Source organism: Ornithorhynchus anatinus, chromosome 5 (genome assembly GCF_004115215.2).
Source record: "Ornithorhynchus anatinus isolate Pmale09 chromosome 5, mOrnAna1.pri.v4, whole genome shotgun sequence".
In the NCBI taxonomy this organism is placed as follows: domain Eukaryota; kingdom Metazoa; phylum Chordata; class Mammalia; order Monotremata; family Ornithorhynchidae; genus Ornithorhynchus; species Ornithorhynchus anatinus.
The window spans coordinates 52,105,535-52,129,124 of record NC_041732.1 but is presented as its reverse complement, the minus strand read 5'-3'; the positions used below and the strand labels follow the sequence as shown (position 1 = coordinate 52,129,124).

General features: G+C 41.4%; 1 protein-coding gene across 2 annotated transcripts in view; it reads right to left on the bottom strand.

Annotated features, from left to right (window-relative positions):
- The window catches only part of RORA (RAR related orphan receptor A), a 111,843-nt gene extending 88,485 nt beyond the window's left edge, over window positions 1–23,358 (bottom strand). The window contains exon 1 of one of the 2 annotated variants that reach the window (XM_029064825.2): window positions 23,270–23,358. In XM_029064825.2, coding sequence (XP_028920658.1) covers window positions 23,270–23,300 — 31 coding nt within the window. In that variant the 5' untranslated portion in view covers window positions 23,301–23,358. The remainder of the gene's footprint in view (window positions 1–23,269) is intronic. The other variant, XM_039912033.1, reaches the window with a different exon arrangement.
- Window positions 23,359–23,590: the final 232 nt, after the last annotated feature.

Genomic DNA, 23,590 nt, shown 5'->3' with positions numbered 1-23,590 from the left:
CACCACTGAATTCTAACTCATGCCCTCTCTACTGCCTGGAACTTCCGCCTCCTTCATATTCATTTACTCATTCAATCATATTTATTGAGCTCTTACCGTGAGCGGAGCACTATACTAAGCGCTTGGGAGAATACAATATAATAAAGTCACATTCCCCGCCCACAATGACCTTACACTTGAGAGCTTTCACATCCAGCAGACCAGTGCTCTCCCCATCTTCAAGCCTTTCTGAAATCACACTTCCTCCATTAAGCCTTCCCTGACAAACCTCCTCACAATCCCCATCAACTGTTACTTCAGCACTTCTGTGTCACCAAGGGACTTGGGTATTCACACCCCATAGTTCCACTTATTATTATGTCTTTTAACTTGATTTCTTCCTCCTAAATGTAATTTATTTTTGTGTATCTCCCCTCTTAGACAGTAGGCTCCTTGAGGTCAGAGATCATGTCTCCTGAATTCTATTTACTCTCCCAAGTGCTAAACAGTCCTTCACCAAGAGTAAGCCCTCAATAGATGCTATTGATTGACAGCATGCGATTTATATCTGCAATCCCCCTCATTAAATTTTGGATTCCTTAGGTGGGGGACATCTCTGTTACTCTAAGTTCCCACCTGGCTAGTTCAGTGCTCTGCATACAGCAGGCACTCAATGAATTGAATGCATGAATTCGGATGCTGACAAATCATAAAAGAGCATTTATATAATCTGAACAAGCTAATAAGAGCTTGAGAGTATATTGGATACATTTTTATCAAAAGTCAATGATAAAAATCAACTTTTCCTAAACTTTATTAGCAAATAATACACTTTCTATGTGCTGTCTTTGTGCCTAGTATCTAGTAGATCTTATTCATAAATAATTGGAATAATAATACCGTATTTGTATGTGTCAAGAACTGGGTTAAATCCTGAGGAAAATACAAAATGATCAAACTAGGCATAATCGTTGTTTCACATGGGGCTGACACTCTAAGGAGGAGGAAGAAAAGATATTCAATCCCCATTTTACAGATGAGGAAACTAAAGCACAGGTAAATCAAATGAGTTGACCAAGGTCACATAGCAGGCAGGTCGCATAGCTGGGATTAGAACCTGGTTCTTCTGACTCCCAGTCCTATCCCCTTTCAATTAGGTCATGCTGCTTCTCTAACAATTTATGACGCACAGCAGCAGCGGCGACGAGTATTCCCATTAGTTGTGTGGCCTTCATAAGTTATTTTGGTTAAAGAAGGAACAGAAAAACAAGAAAAAGCAAAAAGATACCCTGGACAGGACTCATCTTCATGAACTAACAACCCGAGTTAAAGAAGCACCAAAGTAGAAAGTTAACAAGAAGCATTCCAGAGTCAGTTAAAAAGACTGAAAAAGCTGAAAGGAAATAAAACAATTGTTGTGGACCCAGTGCTTTGGATTAAACAAAATTATATCTGCCAGAGTGACTTTAAGAAATACATGACCAAAAAATATAGGCCTTTGATTCAAAGAACGACTCCTGGTAGTTGAACTAATTTCTACATTTTGTCAACAATAACAAAAGGCAATTTTTTCATCCTGTTACCAAATTCAACATTTCACTTCTCTTTTCAAGGAAAACTCATAATACCTATAAGCCTCCTACCCCAGAAATTATTTGTTGGATTATATTGGGAGGAGAATGCTGGGCCTGGGAGATAGGACTTCCAGGGTCTAGTTCCAGTTGTGCCATTCAGTTGCTCTTTTCCCGTGGGCAAATTTCTGAACCTCTCTGTGCCTCAGTTTCCTCATCTATAAAATGGAGAGAAGATACCTACTCTCTCTGACTCGGATTGTGAGCCCCACATGTGAGCTGTTGATCTCACACTGATCTCAGTGCTAAGTGCTAAGTAAATACTTAAAAGCATAAAAAATAAAACATTTTTCACCAGCTCTTCTTTTTCCAGCCACCCTACCTTTCATCCAAATTGGTGACGACCACTAGCATATATTCCATCAGAAGGAACACAATGAGGGAAAGTTCTGTGCCTTTTTTTTTTAGAAAAAAATAAACATTGCAGGACAAATGCCAACAATTAACAAAGAAAATGCTCTAGAGAGTGGAGAACTGGCTAAGACATCCCAAGCTCCATTTAGGAACCATCAACTTCTCCAGATAAGAGGATGCTCCAGGCAATAGCATCTCTCAGAAAACCCTGGGGGGAAGAGTCCAAGCTGCCTTTTCAAGCTAATTAAAGTTGCAGCTCTGGCCATAGGCAACAGGAGTGAACAGCACCTACATTCCAGCTACCTGAGGAGGAACTGGCTAAAGACGGAAGCAGAGCAGTTCAGGATCTCTTGGGAGAGATTTAAAAAATTCTACCCATCCAGAGGAATATTTTACTCACCCAAAATAAGTGGGTGACCTGACATTTCCATGACTGCTCTGAGGTTAGAGTTAAGCAAAACTAGCAAAGATAGTCATCAAGACAAATGAGTCTTTCCATAGATTAATTAAAAACATTTATGGGGGAGGCGCGGAGGGGCGGGGTGGGGAGAGGCAAGTCCAGGTGGGGCTTTTTGGAGATGAGAGACTTAGCGCCTTAAGTATTTCTACAGAAATCATACAGCAGTGGTCATAAGTCATTATAAACTCTAACCCTAATTAAGCTTAAGGACAATTTAAGGGGTGCGGAACTCTGGATGAATCCAAAAGTTTGTTCACCAATTGAGGAGTTGGGTATTTGAGGAAGGAAAATGTATAGATACAGGTGACCACAATTCATTCATTCATTCAATAGTATTTATTGAGCACTTACTATGTGCAGAGCACTGTATTAAGCGCTTGGAATGAACAAGTCGGCAACAGATAGAGACAGTCCCTGCCGTTTGACCAGCTTACAGTCTAATCGGGGGAGACGGACAGACACAAGATCATTGACTTAGAGATTCCAAGGAAAGGGAGTGTGGAGAGAGGAGGAAATACATTCCAGAAAGGTCAAATTCTGGGAATTAAAGGAAACTAAAGAAATAAAAGAATCCTAGACAACTGGATGTTCCAATTATAAGGCAAACACCCTTTTATCGATAGCAAAGTCAAAGAGCACAGTCACAGAAACGCGGTTCTAAACCCCGCAAACCTTTTGTACCGGAAAAATGAATAAAGTTTTGTGGCCACTAACAAGAAAAAGTAAGAGGCAAGCAAGGATGAATAGTCTGTCGCTCAGTTTGGTCTTTGGAAGTACTTCCTCACAGGTATCAAGTTATATCTCATACCTTTAAATAAATGATTACTGCATACACAGTCAAATGATAATCTTCACAACGGTAATGATGCTAGCTGTGATTTTAGCCCAGCCAAGTGTAGTTCTATTTTAAAAAGCTGGAGTAAATGCATGAAGAAAGGCCCAGCTTATTTTGTCTCAACAATCAGTCCTCACAGCTAACTACCCACTTTGGTTGAAGCTTTCTCTAGTGGTATCCACAGGACCACAGGGTCCCTAGTAACGAAGGGGCACTCTTGCCTGTTGAGATAAAAATCATGACTGAACAATATCACTGAGAAAATCTGTTTTCTCTCTCTTTTGTCATTATAAGTCAAAAACTGCTCCATCCATTCTAACAGCATCATAATGGATCAAGAAACCATTAATCAGCCAGTCAGTTGAATTTATTGAGCACTTAATATGTGCCGAGCACCGTACTAAGCACTTAGGAGAGTACAATATAACAGACACATTCCCTGCCTATAACGAGCTTACAGTCTAGAGGGGGAGACAGACATGAATTTAAATAAATAAATTACAGATGTTTATGTAAGCGCTGTGGGGCTGAGGCAGGGAATGAATAAAGGGAGCAAGTCCGGGAGATGCAGAAGGGAGTGGGAGAAGAGGAAAGGAAGGCTTTAGTCAGAGAAGTCCTTTTGGAGGAGATGTGCCTTCGATACAGCTTTGAAGTGGGAGAGAGTAGTCGTCTGTTGGATATGAGGAGGGCGGGCGTTCTAGGCCAGAGGCAGGACCTGGAGGAGGTTGGGGGCGAGATAGACGAGATCGAGATACAGTGCGTAGGCTGGCATTAGAGGAGCAAAGTGCACGGGCTGCGTTGTAACAATCGAGTGGAAAACAGGATTTTGGTGACCCAAAGTATGCTTCACCTTCTCAAGACCCCAACCAAACTCCCTCACTTGGATGACATTAAGAGATTCTTTACTATAAAATCTGCCTAACTCCCAAAGAGAATGTTAATGGCAGCTAATGCACGGGCTTCCAAATCACAGGAGAACAAAAGTTTCCTTTGATCAATCGCACTTCAACCAATCGTATTTATTGAACACTGTGTGCAGAGCACTGTACTAAGCGTTTGGGAGAGGACAACCCAACAGAGTTGATAGACACATTCTCTGTCCACAAACTTGCAGACTAGAAAGGGAGACAGACATTAAATATAAATATATACATAAGTATTGTGGGGCTGAGAGGGGGTGAAAATTGAGAGCAAATCCAAGTGGTTCAGTCTCTTCCTTTGCAAAGGAGGAGACTGCCGCAAATTGGATCAGGACAGTTCATATCTCTGGATTTACAATGTCATTCTGGGATTTCATGACACATTCTGGGACTTCATAAATTTTGGCATCCAGTGCATTTGTGTGTGTAATGTCAAAATATAAAACTTTCCTTTGCAAAGTCCTTACTATGTGCCAGGCACTGTACTAAGCGCTGGGGCAGATACAAGATCATCCAGATGGACACAGTCCCTGTCTCACATTGGGCTCACCGTCTTAATACCCATTTTATAGATGAGGTAACTGAGGCACCGACAAGTGACTCTGACCATGGTCACCCAACAGGTACATGGTGGAGCCGGGGTTAGAACCCAGGCCCTCTGACTTCCAAGGGTACTACAAGATAATGCCTATCTTTACCCAGCCCCTTTAGAGCCATTCAATTATCAACTCAATCTTAATGTCCCTGTTGTGTTGATGAAGAGGTACACTTAGCAATGGGTTGCTGGTTTATCCTTCAGTTGTTCCAAAAATGATTCACTCTGTCAGAAATACCAGTCTTCCCTTGTAAATCTGTAACCAAATTCTTCCACTACAGGAGATTTCACTACAGAATGTGATGACATATTGGAAGAAATGGTTATGTATATATCTACTTCATAGCAGTGCAAGAGTTAAAGGGTCTACAAAATGGTACACAGCAAAAAAAGTGGACAAGTGTGAAAAGAGCAATTGGGTGATAACTTAAATACCTGAACTCAAAACTATACCTTACTAACACGAAAAAGTCTGGAACTCATCTTCATTTTTTCAAATGCTGTGGTACATAATATTGCCACACTCACTCTATTGATCAGATATCTATAAAATCCTTAATAAGACCATAGAGCACTCAAACTCATACATATTAGAACTGGCTGTCTTGTCACAAAGTTCTTCAGTTGGCTTCTCCCCAGTATAATGCATCGCCTTGATTCTATTTAGTTGCCATTGTTTTTACGAGATGTTCTTCCCCTTGACTCTATTTTTTGCCATTGTTCTTGTCTGTCCATCTCCCCCGATTAGACTGTAAGCCCGTCAAACGGCAGGGACTGTCTCTATCTGTTGCCGACTTGTTCATCCCAAGCGCTTAGTACAGTGCTCTGCACATAGTAAGCACTCAATAAATACTATTGAATGAATAATACCAAGACTCCAAAAAAAAAAAAAAAGGTAAAATGAGTCAGTTCTTTAGGTTGGACAGGATACATATGCTAAATACTTGAAGATGAACAAAGTTTCAATGTAAATTTTGCTTAACACTTGTGAAAACAGCATTCCTCCAACCTTAAAGAGCTTTGGATACAGTAAACACTCAATGTATACCATTGATTGCTTGATTGATCGATAAATAAGGCATAGGCTCTTTGGCTTGCTAAACAATAAACTGATAACCTGAGCAGGGATGCGTTATGGGCAGGGAATGTATGTGTTTAGTGTTATAGTAAACTCTCCCAAGGGCTTAGTACAGTGCTTTGCACACAGTAAGCGCTCGATAAATATGATTGAATGGAGAGCCCATAACTCTGTTCTTCTAGCCACAGCACCCTACAGTTTCTTAGCTTCTTTAGTGTATTTGGCCTTGTCTTTTATCTTCAGTGTTTTTATTGTTTCATCTTTCCTTAAATGTATCTGTCACCAGATCTCTCTCCCTACTTTGTTCCCAAGACTCTTAAATCCTCGAGGGTCAGGGACTGGGTCTAGTTAAGCGCTTTTGTGGTTTTTGTTAAGCGCTTACTATGTGCCAAGCCCTGTTCTAAGTGCTGGGATAGATACAAGATAATCAGGTCCCACATGGGACTTACAATCTAAGTAGGAGAGAGAATAGGTATTGAAACCCCATTTTGCAGATGAGGGGGATGCAGGCACAGAGAAATTACGTGACTTGCTCAAGGTCACACAGCAGACGAGTAGCAGAGCTGGGATTAGAACCCATGACCTGCTGACTCCCAGACCCGTGCTCTTTCCACTAGTCCACACTGTTTCTTTAATTCTTTCCAGAGTAATCTTTCCCATTCTTTAGTACAGTGGATCTCACACACTAAGCGCTTAATAAATACTATTACCACGTATAGATGAACAATTGATTCTCTTTTTCTCCATTTTCAAATCTGGGGCCTTTCAGAAATCTTTGAAACCTCATTCCCACTGCAGTCTGACACATTTCATTGAAGCTACCAAAGAAAACAAGGTATTTCTCACAGGTGATGTACTGTTTAGTCCACTGTCATTACACAACATCTATTTACAGAGTGTGCTCTGTTTTAGGCTACCTTTGGTTAGCTAATAAAACTATTGGAGGAACTAGTCGCCCCATATATATCTACTTGTGACAGGCCAGATTCCAACTGCAAAAACCACTCTGGCAGTTAACAAGAAGCAGGAGCAAAATCCACTGATAAAGTGGGAAAGAAATAAACGCATTGGTTTGCATAGTAGTTTACTGCCATTAGAAAACAAGAAAAACTGATAGGGGGCATGGAAAGAACTGACCAAGGAAAATGTGCATACCTAAATGTATGCAGCTAAATGTTTCAAAATTGCAGTAAAATATGGCTTGGTGTTAGTGCTCCATATTCATTAATAACTGTGGTGCTTGTCAAGCACCTACAAGGTGCTGAACACTGCACTAATGACTGGAGTAAACACAAGATAATCTGGTCAGATATAGTGCTTGACCCACACAGGACTCACAGTCTAAGGGAAAGAGAGAACATCATTCTAAAAAAAATATAAAACTCCTCATTTTATGAACTTATTCACAACCCAACAAACAAATAATTCAGCCCTGAAATAATTCTACATATCAGGATGCCTCAAACTGGTGTGTGTGTCTTTGTGCATGTGTGTGTGTGTCTAAGTTTGTCTAGCAAAGGTTTACACAGGTTTTTTTTAAAAAAATACTGCAATAGCAATGAAAAATTGAATCCTAATTGGTCACACTGGATACACATAAAAAGAAACGACTCTTCAAACTAAAAGGGTGAGAAAGTGTCTAGATCCATCAAGAGAAGAAAACGTGCAGGCAGAAAATATCGGAAGGTTGGAGAGCAATCTGCATGAATTAACGGGAGGTGGTCCATGGAGAGTTAGTCATGACTGCGACAGGAGAAAATTAGGGAAATCATGGCATTCCCCTAAACAGTAGAATTGAGGAGCAGGAGGGCAACCTTCCATGATTCTTGTGAGGTTCGTGGTGCCTATGCTAGAGACAGAATATTGACTATGACAGATGAATCACTTGTCTGATCCACTAATGCATCGTTTAGGTTCTTTTAATAAAAAGTACAATGCAGTGATGTTCTTGTTGGCTGCTTTTATCAAATTATTTTGTCCTTGACAGGCAGAGAGATAGTAAGCAGATGTGTAAAACTGACAAAATAGGATATCAAGAATGAATAAAAGCAGGAGGAACTCTAGACAACGCAGTGTCCAAGTTTGTAAGTTTCTAAATGCATCCTTTCACTTTCGCTATGTTATATAGCGACCGAGTCAATAGACATGGTTTTACATGTTGCTTTAGGGTAGGGATTGTGTCTGCTTACTCTATTGTACTATCTCAAGTGCTTAGTACAGTGCTCTGTACAGAGTAGAAAGTCAATAAAATATCAACTATTGATTGGTCCTCATTCCCCCACATCCAAATTGAACCTTCCTGTAATTAGGACTTTTTGTAATTTTCAAACCTTAGTGTAAACCTAATCCTCAATAATTAACATCTTGTTTTCTAACTTATGTTTACAATTGGACTACTTGTGTTAATTCATAAACACATGCGACATTAAGTTCTGGTGGGGGGGTGTGTCCTAGAAAGCTACTTTGTATTTATGAATATCTTCAAAAAATATTACTACTTTTCACCAAAGAGTTAAAAAAATGCTTGAAAGACTATCGTAACGCATGAAATATTTAATTTTAGTCCCTACCTCAGACCAATACTCAGATCGTTTACTTTGTTCAACTTTCTAGTGCCAATAAAACAAGCAACCAAACAAGAAAGCCCAACACACTAACTTTCTTGTTCTGCATTTGGCATTTTGACGAGTCACTGTATATGTTCTCCTAGAACTGGAGCAGAAATCCCGATTGATTTAGGAATTCGTACGGAAAGTCCAAACTTCTTTAAACATACCTACACTCTCTTACGTGCTTGCATGACTATGTACTCCTCCAACTTTCTCCTCCTTTTTTCTCCCCTCAGAAATTCGGCCTTGATTCAAACAAGGAAATACTTAATAATGGTAATCCTGGTAGGGTTATTTTTTGCTGCAGAAATTCAGGAAAATAAACTTGAAAATCAAAACAGTCTGTCTCGAAATTCTTCTGCACCCTACCAACTGAATACACATAGAGATTCTCAGAATTGTTATGCTATATGGTTTCACTTGCATTTTCTTAATGAATTATACATTAGGTGAAATTATAACTGGCCTTACTGTTAAACAGAGAACCGAAGAGACATTTTAAAGACGGTGAAGGAAAAGCTCAGATGACGTGGCATCGCTTCGGACAGCTGAGGAGGCGACAAGAGCAGGGAACAGACAGGCCTGGCATACACTGAATACGAATGGGATGATTCTCAGAGAGGGGGCTTCTAAAAGATCGTGACACCCAGGGGAAATGAAAATGTGCCCAACAGACGCAGTAGCAAATGTTAGAGTGCTGCCAAGAACAATCTTTATATGTGGAAAATATGTAAGGCATCACTGGTCAGGTGTTGGTCTTATCATGCACTATACCTACTCTTGATAAATCTCGCAGATGCTACACTAATCTTTCATGAGTCACCTCGTTCTATTTATTTTATTAATGATATGTATATCTCTATAATTCTATTTATATTGATGCTATTGATGCCTGTCTACTTGTTTGGCTTTGTTTTCTTGTCTGTCTCCCCACTTCTAGACTGTGAGCCCTTTGTTGGGTAGGGATTGTCTCTCTTTAATGCGAAATTGTACTTTCCAAGTGCTTAGTACACTGCTCTGCACACAGTAAGTGCTCAATAAGTTTGACTGAATGAATCATCGTCCAACCCTGCAGGACGTATGAATATGTTCTTAAAGCTGATCGTGTTTCATGCAATTTTTCCTTATTCAAATATAATAGGCTACGTTGCAATTTTAACCTACTTCACACGTTTTTATCCTCTGGTCAGTATAAGTGATGTGCAAAAAAAAAATAATCTCTTTTTAAAGAGTTCTCCGAAATTCCACGGGGACCTGGCTAAAAGCAGAACTGTATCTCAATACAGTTCCTTTTGTCTTGTGCTTGCTCTTTGATGTGTAAGTCAGCCACAAAGTAAGCTGTGATCTCTTTGATGTTGAACTTTTAGACTTTATTGTAACTAGCATGCCTACAAGGAGAGCTGTCAGTCACTTTTATTTCTGAACATACATGTTCCATTATAACATCTCTTTTACAAGCATTAATTCTTAAATGCATGTTTTTGTATTCCTACTCATTACTGCATTGCACCTCTGGAGCCGAGATGAAGTAGAACCTCCAGGTTTTCCTCAGACTAACCTGGCTGCAAGATTATTCATCCAAACAAGAGAATGTTAACTGCAAACATATTTTTTTAAAAAAACAATGCTACAGTCATCTTAATTTGTCCACATATTTTGGAAAGCATCTTCTAAGAGGGAGAATTTCTTGGCCCACGTCCCTCACCCCTGCCTTGCCCAACTAGTGTTGAAAATGTAGGAATAACCCACAAGACTGTGGGAAATTAACAATGTCTTATCAGGTATCTTAACCAGCCTCAAAAATGCTTGCCAATTTTCTAGAAACAAACACTGTCGTTTGGAGATGCGAGCCAGTGAAACAAACATTTGTTTTTGAAACCTACGCTGTGAAACTGCTACCAAATAAAATGTTTGTTTGTCCAAGCACACATTACATTTGAAAAATGCTTGCTAGTAAAAATAAGGCTGGAGTTAGCTGCTTCTTTCAACAGGCTCTGAGACATTATAGCTATAAGCTAATAATGTGTGTATTTGTAAGCCCCTCAACATTTTAACTAAATATGCATTCACACTATGTGCTAGGAGCTAGCCACAAATGCATTATATTGTATCTTTAGAAATAAACATGTTCATTTGGGAAAATCCACGAGGGCATCACCTTATTCTTCAGTGGGCCCAGTGACCATGTATGTCCAAGACAAAGCAAGGAATGTCCTAAATTACCAGGGTGCAAATCTTGTCTTCAGCATCAAGGGAACACTAATGGACATTGATCACTTTACACAGATCCTACTGATGTTTCTGCCCCCATTTACCACTAACCTCACCTTAAAGCCCAACCCGGAAACCCTACCATCAGCATACTTGCCTAACTGGCAGACTATATTTTAGTTATTTTTTTTACTTGCTCTCAGTTCTGTCCTTTTATCCCGGAGCCAAAGAAATGAAAACAAACCAAAAGACATTGTTTAATGTCACTTTTCCAAATCTATATTATGCATAAAAACAGCAAATCGTTAGCAGAGAGAACCAAAGGCATATCACCCTTCTTTTTTTTTTTTTCCTCTCCTGAGTCAGAAGTACTCATACTGAAACTTTATACTCTGGTTTAAGGTCCCCTATTCTAGGTACTATGTGGACATTGTCGGTATCTGAGGGAGTAACTGGCAATCAGGCAGACTCCTGGACCAATGAGGAGTCACCCCCTGCATGCCCTCTCTTAGGAAAAATGAGAGAGAACTGGTCTGTAGGATCTCACCCAAACAGATTTTTCAGTCATGCATCACCACCTGGGGTCAGAAAACTCTCCTTTGTTGCAAACTCTCCTTCTGTTGGGTAAAAAGCTAAGCTTCTTCCATTTTTCATGCCTAAGAAATGTGTAAATAACTGTGATTTGTTTTCCAAATCCATGTTTTGCTCCATACGTTGCATTTGGGCCACATATTATTAATGAATATTCTCTTATCCCCACCTTTCCAGGTTTGAGATAGTAGACCCCAAGTGAGCAAATTCAGGGATGTTTGTTTAGCAATATGGTCTAGCTGTTTGTCAGGACGAAGGCAAAATGAACACATTGCAATTAATGTCTACAGTTTCTGCTTGCTAATAAACTCAAAATAGCACATTAGGAGAGTTTCAATTTCTTGGGGTTTCTGGCTGGATTATTTGGTAAGGGATAAAATTTCAGTGGTTTATGTTAGTGCTGCAATGGTTAAGGCTATGTCAGGGTTTCCATTTTAAAGCACATTTTTAGGGGTTTTAACTCAACCATCAAAACTAAAAATCAGTTTGGATTAGAACTGGACAGATGAGATTTTCTTGTCATTTTAAGATCTCGGCCTGGGAATTTTACTTTCTACTCTCAAAATTATGTTATTCCCTAAACCTACTGATGTGGTCTAATGAGCTAAAGAATTAAAACATGCCTTTTCTTTCTTTTTTTTTTTTAAAAAAAAAACAAGCTCTCCTGTTGAATGGAAATCAATAGCTAACATTTTATGAAGTAAATACCCCTGGCACTTCTGAAAAGGGTACAATAATCAGATGAAGTATTGCAGCCAGATAGACTATGAAATACAGATTACAATTACTCCTTCCTTGAAGCTGTTTTCCGTGGTCTGAATGTGAAGCCAGCCCACTACTCTGCAGCAGCAAGGCCATTTTAACGTAGACCTGGCCCATTTAAAACCACTGGCGGGGGGCTGGGGACAGTGTTAGTGTTAAAATGCAAGCTCACCCCTCCTCAGCCTTTCTAGAGCATGGGAGCACAGATATGCATTCAATCATATTTATTGACATATCCCTAGTTCTACCTGTCCCCATTTCCCATCACTGCACAGCCAACTTTTCGATGAGAATAACAGAGTGGCAGAGGTAAGCATATAGAAGAGGTACGGAAGCGCTGTGGCTTAGTGGAAAGAGTCCGGGCTTGGGAGTCAGAGGACGTGAGTTCTAATCCCGGCTCCGCCACATATCAGCTGTATGAGTTTGGGCAAGTCACTTAACTTCTCTGTGCCTCAATCACCTCATCTATAAAATGGGGATTAAGACTGTGAACACCAAGTGGGACAACCTGATTATCTCATATCTATCCCAGCGCTTAGAACGGTGCTTGGCACAAAGCAAGCACTTAACAAATACCGTCATTATTATTATAAATACATTAAACCTGAGGGCCTGATCAGCCAAAGGGACCAACTCAGGGTAAGTGTCCGATGGCCACTGGACAGTTTGCCTACTGGATTCGATGACTCTTCACCGAAGGGACTGGCACAAGCTAAGTTAAAATTCTCATCAGCATGAATTCCCACTGTTAATACTGTCTACCATCTTGCCTAGACGAGAAGATAAAAGTCAAAAAGGAGGCTGGTGCATCGGAAAGTGATTTCCTCTTGTGTGGTGAAGCCCTACTAATTACCAGTTGCCTCTGGCTCATTAGCTGGCCAAGACAAAGATTAACTCTGTTTTCCTGGGTTCTGGCTTTTCTCGCACACTCAGGTCCATATTTGGTAACTGGTTCCACCTTAAGTATGAGGGTACTGCTTATGAGGGCCACACCACATGTGGAGAACTGAGTAGCTGGGTAAAACAGATTACTCCACAGCTAGACCGCCAACTGTCCTCACAGGGGATCCTATGCACCACTAGCCACAGACTGAACTGACAAATCTTTCCGAGTCTGCCCGATTCAAACACAACACTCGCAGTCTATCTGTCCCCACCTTCCCCCTAAGCAAGCTCGAAGGACATTTTATATACTCAAGCTGACCTTATTAATTACTTTATTCCTATGGAAAAAAACCCACTAGTTTCCCCTACCACCTCCCTCTGTTCTCAAAGGAAAACTCCAATTTAGACCGTAGTGTTTTTTTTAAAAGGCTAAGTGTATTATTTTTGAAAGGGAGAACTCGAAACTGTTAAACTGCCAAAAAAGTATTATCTTTATCCTTCTTCAAATACGAATGTTTCTATTTTTTTAAGGGTCAAGTTGAAGATGAGCAGTGTAGCATAGTTGGGAGAGCACGCGCCTGGGAGTTAGAGGATCTCTGTTGCCGAACTGTACATTCCAAGTGCTTAGTACAGTGCTCTGCACATAGTAAGCGCTCAATAAATACTATTGAATGAATGAAAGGATCTGGGTTCTAACCCCAGGTCCTCCAAGTGCCTTAATAATAATAATAATAATAATAATGGCATTTGTTAAGCGCTCACTATATGCTGAGCACTGTTCTAAGTGCTGGGGTAGATACAGGGTAATCAGATTGTCCCACATGGGGCTCACATTTTTAAATCCCCATTTTTACAGATGAGGTAACTGAGGCACAGATAAATTAAGTGACTTGCCCAAAGTCACAAAGCGGACAAGTGGCGGATCAGAACCCACGACCTCTGACTCCCAAGCCTGTGCTCTTTCCACTAAGCCATGCTGCTTCTCAAGGCCTTCTTGTGTGACCTTGGGCAAGTCTGTCTCCCTCTCTAGACCGTAAGCTTGTTGTGGGCAGGGAACGTGCCTACCAAGTCTGTTGTATTGTCCACTTCCAAGTGCTTAGTACGGTGCTCGGAATACGGTCAGTGCTCAATAAATACCAATGATTCTACGGATCTCAGTTTCCTCATCTGTGAAATGGGGATTAAACTGAATCCTACTTAGACTGTGAGCCCCCCATGGAACAGGGTTAGGTCCAATCTGATTACCTTGTACCTACAGCACTTAGATTGGTCTTTGGCACCTAGTGAGTGATTCACAAAAAACCCAGTTATTAATATTCCCCTTTTGTGGTAGAGGCACATATCTGACAATTTTCAATCTATTAAAGAACTGATTTGATACTGACCTCATTGATGTGATTTGGCTGATAATTTTTTGGTAGGTTTTCTAAAATCCCCTTTCAAGAAGTAGGATATGTTTTGTGCATTTCAAATTTTTACCATTAGATTATAAAAATAAATTCAGAAAAAAACTTCTGTGGAAAACAAAATGCATACTATGAGATAGAGAAAAATTACACTACTGTATATAGTGCAATTTCAAAAATACTTTCACATGATTCATAATTGTTTAAGCCATCAGTCTCAATCTCCACCAAAATCAAAAGTTTTATTTTGACTCTCCAAGAACAGTTATTCACTTTGCTATCCACTACAAAAATATTTCTAAATGAAAACTGCAAAACTATACTGTGAACATTTTCTATGCTGAAGAGTTTCAGATCATAGATTTCCCTAATCTTGCATTGTTTTAAAAAGAAAATCCAATTGTACCTAGCTAGTGTAAACAAGATGTTATCAATGGAGTCTCTGGGGAGATTGGAAAATATTATCGAAATAATAATTTGAGCCAAAACATTATATAGCATATACATCCAATCATATTCATTGAACACCTACCGTGTGCAGAGCATTGTACTACGTACTTAGGAGTTTACAAGGTGTTAGATACGTTCTCTATAAGCATAAAGTTTAGGGTAGTTGTTCCAATCAAATATGCATAACTTTTTTTGGCTACAATTGCAATATGTGAGATTGGACAGTTCAAGAAAAAGAAAAAAAACGTAGTTTTCCTCAAGTTATCCCTTCGACAGACTGCATTCTACAGAGTACGCCGCACATACATGACTTGATATCCATAGTCAAATGACTAACATGGTAATATTTCACTACAAAACCAGTTACCGCCTCAAAGGAGACTTCAAAAACATTTAAAAAGTTCAATTAATCAACCAATAGTATTAATTGAGCAATTCCCGTGTGCAGAGCACTGTACTAAGTGCCCGGGAGAGCACAATATAACCGAGTCGGCAGGCACGTTCCCCGCCCTCAAGTCTAGAGGGATGAACAAAGATTAACAAAACCTCGCCAGTGTCTCTCACACACAGATATAGGTGCATAGCATATCTTCTGTGTACTTCAGCCTAGAAGAGGTTAACAGTACAAATTATTTAATCGGTGTAATTGGAATTGGACCTCAACCCCAAGAGCAACACTAGATGCTCAGACCTCTCTCGGCGGTATTCTTCGGGCTGCAGTTTAAAGAAAGGAAAGTTAGGAATAGCCATTCAGTCAGAAGGGTTATGAATGAAAAATAACCACCTTGACTTTGAAACGCTACGAAACACATTTGCAAGGGCCCACGTCAGTGATCTTCCCCGGTGCAAGAAATGCCGCCCAAATCCAATAAGAAATCAAAGACCCACTGAAGAAATTCCCTCCTGTGCCTTCAAACGATAGGAGACTGGGTTTTTTGTTTGGGGAAATCAGTGGGTGCTTATGTCAGAGTGAGGCAGAAAGTGCTCTTCTTGTATTTGGGGCAAAATTCACACCTCTGGTTTCCAAAAGTAAAGAGTTAAAGGACTATTCCACAGATGGAGGAGAATCATTTTCCAGTGGTGTGGCTTCTCTCTTCCCTCGGCCTGAATCCACTAGAGGGCAACCTTGTTTCAGATCTGACACTCCATGGAGCAGAGAACTCTCTTTCACTATTCTAATTAGTTGTAATATATATCTTTGGTTTCCATGGGAAGGAAACAATCCTATACGATTCAAAATTTCAACTTCCAAGCAAAGCGCAGTCTTTGAAATCATGCTGACGCTTAACAATCTAGTGACTGTCTGTCCTAGAACCAGAATCAAAGCATCGTCTTCAGATATCAAGTCAAAAGGCACGATCCCTCAAAAGAGAGCTTTTTTTTTTTAAAAAAAAAAAAAGAAAAATCCCTCATCCACCCTCCCTATTTCATCCACTCCAGTGTAAACAGTAACTACAGACTACGGTCAAATTGGCAAGCGCAATTGAAATGGGACATATGCCAAATGGGAGGCTGGCCTTGGAATCTTGAACTCCCAAATAAATCATCAAGTAGCCTATTTTAAAATGAACATTTGATTCCCTTAACTGTATGCCTACATAAACCTTTTAACTATCCTTCCTTCGCTGAAATGTGTTTGAATTCACTAGCATTTAAATCTCCTGTCTTATTAAAGCATATTACAGCTAATGATACCAGCAATCCATGAATTCCATTCTTGCACTAAATGAACAGAAAGTTCTCTCTCTCTCTCTCTCTCTCTCTCTCTCTCTCACACACACACACACACACACACACACACACAGCTCTAGTCTGATGGGATTTTATAAAGGCCAGTCTTTACCACAAGATTATCTACCAGAGCGGGTCACCTGAGCGTTACGGCGTGCAAAATAATCCCATAGAAAGCAATGTGTACAGTAGATTTAGACCCTTTTACAACAAATACTAGAGAATTCACTAGTGTAAAGATCACTGAGCAACAGAGCTAATGGTATGCAGATGTGAGAGAATAACCCCTTCACATGGAACTGATTTTTAAAATTACTTAGCGATATTAGCCATAGCCTCAGCGAGGCATTACATAACCAGGGTTCTTTTTTATTTGTTTTGTTTTAACGCTACTCTAGGTTTAAGAATTCCACTAACTGTATCAATATTCTGGCACCTATGACTTTAAATTCACCACCCTAGTATTTATTACACAATACCTTCTCATTTCGGAGGCCACAACAGACAAAAGCCAACAACATGAAACTTAAGAGCAAACCTTCAGTCATCAAAACATAACCCATATAAATACGGCAAAATACAGTACCAGATATTTAGAGAATGCAAAGAGCCCACATTTTAGCAGGACGATGATAAACGCCTTTACTGGCTCAGCGCACCTCCCAAAGCTAAATGACTACCTTTTTACACCCTTTTTAAACAGAAGCTTATAAATAATTTTTCTTTAAGGTCACAGGACAAGTTCAAGCAGTTTTACTCTGAACCTATCAGAGGTGAACAATGGCCATCTCAAAGAGCTCTGACTTGGAATTGATCAGAACTCTTGCCCATTGGGTAAGGTAGTGAAAAGAGAAAGCTTGGAAATCATCACTTCTTAAGAGGTGGACTTTTAACAGGCAAATTTTCAGTATCTTACATCGATGACAGTTCATAATAAAATGCTTCCAGGATCTTCATAGTTACCCCCCAAAGGAAAGTGGTGGTGGTTACAACTTCTAATGCCTAATTACTAGCGTATATTTTGTGGATTAGAACTACACCTAGTTTGTCTGCAGCACTCTCTACGGTTTCATGAAGCTGGTGGAGATCTCTCAGTATTAAAAGTGCATAAAAATTAAAAATGCATGTTGGAATTGCCTAAGCGTGTTTTTATGGGACTCCCCACATTCAACTATTATTGAGATTACTAAACTAATCTACAAAGTGCATTTAAGAAATCCAGATATGAGAAACCTAATAACACCACCATAGAAAATGGGAAAGATCCAAACAAGTTTTTGCAGGTCCTGTTCCATGTGGAATAAAGATATCTGCAACTAATCCTCAGAATGCCCTAGGGAAAGTGCTTTAAATTCACTTTCCTTTTTTGTTCATGGGCTTGCATTATGTTCAGAGGCGGTTCTGAGTCAAGATAAGCTTTTTCTCCACTTTTACAAATAACGCAGGGAACGATCCATCATCATGGGGTGAGTAGAGAATCACCTCAGGTGAGTAATACAGAATGCCCATTTTATTCATTTTCCTAAGTGGGTAGTTCTTGGAGAGAGGGAAGTCCAGTTGAAAAATGGACTGCTTATTCAAGAGACTGTTGTACTCTTTACAACATTAAATATGAATTGTATTTATGCATATTTTATCTTTTCACACGCAAAATCAATTTTTAAAAGAATACCATACTATCTCAGTAAATACAGAACCATTTCTGCCTGGAAAATGGATATAGCTGGAGAGCTCACGGAAAATACCCAGTAAGAACAAATTGAATTAAAATAGCTCTCTGGTTTGCTTGAGTGTATTACTTTATTTTCTTATGTAAAAGGAACTTTGAATATGTCAAATCAGGACACTTAAAAAAAAATAATTCAAGGTCCCCACATATCCAAGTTTTCCTTTTTTCCCCACGTCTAGAGCTTAAACCATACAAAGCGAGAGCAGAGGATCCAGAAAGCCTTTTTTTTTTTTTTTTGGTGGGGGTGTGGGTATGGGGGTGTGAGTATGGGGGTGGGGTGACCATTTTCCCTGCCTCGAATGCTCAGTTCTTCAGACAGCATTGTCTGCATCGTTTTGGACTGCCCTCATCGGACAGGAGAGATGATTCTCAGACTAAATCCCCAAGACACCAAAGAGAGAGGGTGAAACAGTGCAAGAGATCCTTCCTGGGACCAGCAACAGAGTGCTGGTTAAGATGATGTCTACAGTGGTTTTCCAATAGATCGAAATAGAAAAAATAAATACAGGAAAAGAAATCTATTTGTGAATCATCAGAATCCAACAACTAAGAGTCTGGAGTCACTCATGTGTTTAGTGCCAAGTTTTTCTGCATCCATATCGAACAGTTTATTGCCAACCTAGGTGCCAAAAAACGTGACTAGATTCTTCCTTTGATGTACACTTGATGTTCACTCCCATACTCTAATTTACATGAGTTATGCACGCACATTAACCAGAGAATATAACCTGTTGTAGCTGACGAATCTAACAAATTCCTTTCTAGTGCTGGGCTCTGCCAGGTCATTTTTTCAATGAGCTTTTTTATGATGCTCGGACAATGCCTGCCCGATTGTAAATCCTACCACGGTTTTTTTGGGGGGGGAGCGTCCAAATACAGTTCCATGGGATTGGAATTCTTCATGTACAATTAAGGAAAATCAAAACCGAAATGGGGGGAGGGAGGTGGGCTTACGCGTTTTCCCAATATCACCCCTATCATCAGATCTCTTCAAAATTAAGGTTATTCAATAAGTGACAAAGTGTTTTTTTCTCTTTTAGTATCTTCAGTGGGATATAACTGAAAAATTGCATAAACATACAAGTCAGTCAACCAAAGAGAATCTTTTTTTTTTTCTTTCCGGGAGCCTTGTTCTCTCTACTTTCGGATAAGCGAGAAAAGAAAAAGTTTCACTGGAAATAGTTTGTACGTAAAACACCAACAACAATCCTTTCCATATGGAACCAATTTTAAGTATTAAAACTAAAGGTCAGTAAGGAAGTATTTAATATGTGCTCCCGCGCTAGTTCCTCCCCCCCTTAAACGTGATTTGGAAATATTTATGACATTCCTCATTTTTCTACAGCTTTTTTCTTCAATTTTAATTCAAATTTACACCAACGGGTGATTCTCTCTCTTAAAAAACCCAAGACATTATAATAACAGGAATAAATAAAATATTCTAATTACTTTAGCTACATTCTATTTCTCCCCTGCGCAACTGAGCTTATATAGAAATTGCATTCCCAGTGCTTCTGATCTACTTCCCTCAAAGCAAATACTATGAATTTATTATTTTATGGCAGCCAGAGGTCACTCCAAGACAAATGTGTAGGCAAGGGCTTTGGGAAAAAAAAAGTGATTCTCATGAATCTATTTGTCAGTGATAATAGGCAATGCCACTTTATACTAAAAATAGAAAAAAATATGATGAAGTTGGAAATACTAAAACCAAAGCAAAAATATTTTTCAAAATGTTTTCTATATTACTAAACCTAAATAATTTATATAAAACATCACCGGCGAAAGCTACGTTCTGTAAAACAAGCAATTAATGCTCTGAGCCTCCCCGCCCCTCACATGATCATGAATTAGGTAAAAACGTAAATGTCCTCTGTGCTCCCAACACCAAATTTCACTGAAAACATAAATCACTGGAGAAGATAATAATTTAAAGATACATTCTGTAAACATTAAGCACCAAGGCTACTTGCCATAATGAGTAAAGGAGGACATTAAGGGCGTTAAGACTAAAAGACGGATTTCATTCTTTATTATTTTCTAATGAAGAAATAATACTCCGCACTTTTCTCACTGAAGAAATTTAAGCATTTCAATTCCCGGCACACTCCTATTCCCTCGCTTACACTGCTATATTTTCACCTTAAAACATTTTTTTTAGGCCACACTGGTTCCAACCCACGAGCATACTACACAAAACGTGTCATGGGCACAGACTCCTATCAAGATTACATCAAAGACAGTCCATTTTATTGAAGTTTTAATGAAGTTTCAACTTGCAAATGATTAATACAAGATGCCACTTCCTCTCTCCCTGGGAAAGAGAAAAAAGACTTAGTGGTCATTTCAGGTTAATATACACGTATCGGTTTATTATTTCATTAGCGGCAGGCGACTACACTCACAATCCGGCAACCTGTAACCAAGGGGCCCCTGAAAGTATATCGATGGAACAGAGTATCATTGAAAGGTTCAGCAGAATTGACTGGCGATTCAGTTGACGCGCGTCCATCACTGACCACTCTGATGCTGAAAAAGAATCCTTTTTTAAAATAATAATAATTATGGCATTTGTTAAGCACTTACTCTGCTCCAGGTATTGTACTAGGAGAGTCCCCCCCGTCCATCCACCTCTTAGTTCCTGCTCTGCCATATGTCAGCTGTGTGACTCTGGGCAAGTCACTTCACTTCTGAGGCCCTCAGTTCCCTCATCTGTTAAATGGGGATGTGAGCTCCACGTAGGACAATCTGATGACCTTCTATCTCCCCCAGTGTGTAGAACAGTGCTTGGCACGTAGTAAGCGCTTAACAAATACCATCATTATTTATTATTTATTAAGCAGGGCCCAGGAGGCAGAAAGGGGACCAAGTGGCCAAAGGGTCCAAGTTTTCACTAAGGAGTGAAAAAGCGTCCAGGGTGGTTTCTTTCGGGAGGGCCGAGGCTGGATGAATTTACACGCCCCTCGAAACTTTGGCTTTCTCATCCCAAACTTCCTCCTCCTGGTGGCTTCCCCGATTTGAGAGGGCCGAGTAGACCTGTTCATCCATTCACTCCTTCAATCATTCAATCGTATTTATTGAGCTCTTACTGTGTGCAGAACACTGTCCTAAGCGTTCAGAAAGTCCCAATTGGGCAACAAATAAAGACAATCCCTATCCAACAACGGGCTCACAGTCTAGGAGGGGGGAGACAGACAACTAAACAAGCGGCCAGGCATCAACTGCGCCAAAATAAATAAACGGTAATTATAGATATACGCACATCGTTATTGAGCGCTGACTGTGTGCAGGGCACTGTGCTAAGCGCTCGGAAAGTACAATTGGGCAACAGACAGAGACAATCCCTGCGCAACAACGGGCTTATAGTCTAAAAGGGGGGAGACAGACAACAAGACAAGTGGACAGGAATCAATAGCATCAAAATAAATAGAATTATAGATATATGCACATCATTATTAAGCCCTGACTGTGTGCAGAGCGCTGTCCTAAGCGCTCGGAAAGTACAATTCGGCAACAGAGACAATCCCTGCCCAACAACGGGGTCACAGTCTAGAAGGGGGGGGACGGGCAACAAAACAAGTGGACAGGAATCAATAGCATCAGAATAAATAGCATTACAGATATATGCGCATCATGAGTTATTGAGAGCTGAATGAGTGCAGAGCACTGTCCTAAGCGCTCGGAAAGTATAATTCGGCAACAGATAGAGACAATCCCTGGCCGACAACGGGGCTGACAAGTCTACAGAGTAGGAAGGGAGGGGAAAACGTCAACTTGGGCAGCTCCCTCCTCCGAGTCGGGGCCTGGAGCATCTGTCAGAAAGCCAGGCCGGGAGGTCGGGCAGCTTTTCCACCAAAGAAACCGCGCCTCTCGGTCCTTCCTGCCCCCCACTCCATGCTAATCCCAACCTCTCCCCCCTCCACCCTCTGCAAATCATGTGGGCAGAGAAGTTGTCCCTAAATAAGCATCCACTCACATCCACAACGCGCACATCCACAAGCCCAAATGCAAAGCTGGAGGTTGGAAGTTTCCCTCCCCCTAAATTTGGGGTTCCAGGATGGGGGGGACGACTAAAGGAAAAAGAGAGAGGGAAAAGGGACCCCAACCTCTTCCCCCCCCGCAAATCATGTGGGCAGAGAAGTTGTCCCTAAATAAGCACCCACTCACACTCACATCCACACACCCAAGTGTAAAGTTGGAGGTTGGAAGTTTCCCTCCCCCTAAATTTGGGGTTCCAGGATGGGGGGGGGCGACTAAAGGAAAAAGAGAGAGGGAAAAGGGACCCCAACCTCTTCCCCCTCACCCCCGGCTAATCATGTGGGCAGAGAAGCTGTCCCTAAAGAAGCATCCACTCACACCCCCAAGTGTAAAGTTGGAGGTTCCTCCCCTAAATTTGGGGTTCCAGGATGGGGGGGCGACTAAAGGAAAAAGAGAGAGGGAAAAGGGACCCCAACCTCTCCCCCCCCCCCCCCATCATGTTGGCAGAGAAGTTGTCCCTAAATAAGCATCCACTCACACTGACATCCACACGCCCAAGTGTAAAGTTGGAGGTTCCCCCCTAGATTTGGGGTTCCAGGATGGGGTGCGGACAAAGGAGAAAGAGGCAGGAAAAAGGGACCCCCTCCTGCATCTCCCACGGATGGGCTTCGCCCCCCTCACCGGGGAGGGGAGCGCAGTGTCCCGCACAGGGTCCGGTCCCGTCCGGTCGGAGGGGCTGAGCCCGGGTCGGGACAGAGATGGGGAGCCGCCTGGGTCCCCTGTGCGCGCCTCACCTTCTTCCAAAAGCTCTGCCACCCTCGTGGTCCCCCCCCCGGGCCCCGCCGAAGGACCGGTCCCGGAGGCAGGGAAGGGGAGGAGGAGGAGGAGGAGGGAGGAGGGTCGCAGCTGCCGCAGCCCCTTCCTCGCCCCCTCTCCCAAACCACCTTGCAGACTTGGTGCAAACTTTCTCCCCGGGAGAAGATCCCGCCCGGCCTTTCCACGGAGGAGCAGGACGCGATGGCAGGGGCGGTGGGGGGCAGGGGAGGCTGTCAGCCTGGAGCTCACCTTTCATTGCCGCGATGACAAAATACATCATTTAAGCCGCGGGGCGGAAAGCGCTGGAAAGCCGGGGGTCCGAAGCCCGGAGCGCCTCTGCGGCAGCTCGGGGCTGCAGCAGCAGCAGCAGCAGCAGCAGCAGCAGCAGCTCGGGGCTGCAGCAGCTGCTCGGGGCTGCAGCAGCTGCTCGGGGCCGCAGCTCTCGCTGCTCCTTGCTGCAGCTCTGGCTGCTGCTGCTGCCGTCGCTGTTGCCGCCGCCTGAGCCCCAGCAGCAGCTGCCCGCCCTCCGAGAGCCATCCCCAGCCATATGAGCCTCCATGTGACCGTCTG